The 2,171-nt window shown below is 35.2% G+C and overlaps 1 protein-coding gene across 1 annotated transcript; it reads right to left on the bottom strand.

Annotated features, from left to right (window-relative positions):
• Positions 1-256: 256 nt before the first annotated feature.
• LOC110933187 (protein FAR1-RELATED SEQUENCE 5-like) lies at positions 257-1,712 on the bottom strand. Its single transcript, XM_022176420.1, has 5 exons — positions 1,587-1,712; positions 1,279-1,355; positions 921-1,179; positions 805-825; positions 257-661 (listed from the first exon to the last, which is right to left on the bottom strand). The coding sequence occupies exons 1-5, from the start codon at positions 1,710-1,712 to the stop codon at positions 257-259; spliced, it is 888 nt and encodes a 295-aa protein (XP_022032112.1).
• Between the last annotated feature and the right edge of the window lie 459 nt (positions 1,713-2,171).

The following is a 2,171-nucleotide window of genomic DNA, read 5'->3' on the forward strand; positions in this document are numbered from 1 at the left end:
GAACAAAAATATATGCTCAGTTAACACTATTAAATAAAACCTCATGTACAACTATGTTTATAAATAAACAGTTGTTACATTCCCTAGTTACCTCAAAGAATGTAGTACATTGTTGAGAAAAGTCCTTGACAGAGAAGTTCACAAAATTATCCTCTCTTTGTTCCCATCTTCCAATACCACACTTGTGAATAGCTATCTTAATTTCAAGTTACACATTGAAGAAACTTGTTCGTATGTATATGTTTGCCCCCTGTTCTTATAAAACAAATTCTCTTGCAAAACTATCGGGGTTCGTATGCCTAGTATCATGGTTGTTCTTCCTGTGCTCGTGTCTTTGGGCTTCGATTGTAGAGTCAAAATGCCCCAAGAATTCAACAAGCGTGCAGTCCGGGTTGCAAAACTGCCCAAAGAAATGGTTCTCACTTTCCGAACGCGAGGAAGTACGCATCAACCCAGACATGTGTTCATGACGATAGTACGCAGGGATCCACGAATACCTAATATGATAAATTGACTCTAACCATTCATGATTCACCAAATAAAAATCAACCAATATAACACCCCATTCGGTTTCAAACTGGTCAGAGAGTAATACATCGGTCCAAACAATGGCACACAGCCTCTTCTTAAAATCGGTGCTATTACATAGGGTGGCGCCAACCTAATAAACAAGGAACAACATTAAAAAACTTAAATATCCAAGAAACATGATAAAACGTTATATAAAAGTAAAACTATATCGCTAAACAATATTTCCTACTTTTAGAATATAAAAAACCAATCGGGAATAGATCCACCATAAACCTCGTATTCAGATATAAAAAGCTATAAAAATCCAACAAAAGAATCCAATCAAACAATAAACGTCGTAAACATAAAGAAACAAAGCTCATGTATGCCTAATTTGGTAATTAATAAACCTTGGTAGTAAGTTTGTCCATTATATGCCACATGCAAAGCCTGTTACTACTTTCAGGCCAAGTGTCTTCAATAGCTTTCCTCATCGTTGGGTCTTGATCAGTTACAATCACAGGTAGTGCACGCCCAAATGCCTGCCGAAAGACGTTAACCAACCAGCTATATGTTTCGGCGGTTTCATTACCTATTATAGCAGCACCCAAGGTAACATTACGATAGTGATTGTCAATGCCAGTAAACGGTACGAACATCATATTGTACCTACAAAAAAATATAATAGTCAAAACATAAGACACCCTACATTATTTAAAAACTAAAATATAAATAAAACGAATCTAAAACAAAAAGTAAGGTACGAACTTGTTGCGACGATAAGTAGCATCGAAAGACACAATATCCCCAAACATATGAAAATTCTTCTTCGCATCTCCGTCGGCCTAGAACAATGTCCGTAAAACACCATCGTCAGTTGTTAGGCATTCCATAGAAAAATTGGGCATAAATTCTTTCTTCCTTCTTAGGCGTTTAATAACCATATCAGCGTCGTACTCAGCTATATACCTATTTAAGTCTCTTTTGAAGTTTTTTAAACTCAACTTTCGAGGCACCTGCCTTGTTAAACCCTCCATAAAAAGTCCTCATAATGTTAAAAGTATAATTGGACCAACTTTTATGGCACTTAAAGCATTTACGGCTTCTTCCTGGACATAATTGATTCCTCTGTTTGCAAGAAGCAGGTATCTGTCATCTTCAGCAACAAATGGGTTTAACTTCCTCGAAGTGATAAACCTCATAAAGTTTATCCGGGTTTAACTTAACCCGAATACACGCTTCACAGCCGGTCCATCGAATCAAACGTCATGTGCATCTTTGGTTTAATGGAATCGTCAACATTTGGTATAACTGTCCTCCTTCCAGACCTTGGGGACACATAAACATCACCGACCGGCTGGTATGTATGAATATCTACAATAAAAAAGCGATACATCAGTCTTTATAAAACACTATAAACTGTCATAAAGCAATATAAAAAGGTAGAATAAAACACCATTATATACAACTAACAATCTAATGTAAAATACTAAATGAAAAAAGTTAATAAAAGTGACAACAACATAGTTCTGTATTTAATAAAACACTATATGTCCATTTAACACTAACTGTTTATTATAAAACACTATAAAGTTTAATTAACAAAAATCTGTTGTACTAAAACACTGGGTAATCATAACACTATAGAAATTGCATATAAC

This window comes from Helianthus annuus, chromosome 4 (assembly GCF_002127325.2).
Source record: "Helianthus annuus cultivar XRQ/B chromosome 4, HanXRQr2.0-SUNRISE, whole genome shotgun sequence".
Taxonomy (NCBI): Eukaryota; Viridiplantae; Streptophyta; class Magnoliopsida; order Asterales; family Asteraceae; genus Helianthus; species Helianthus annuus.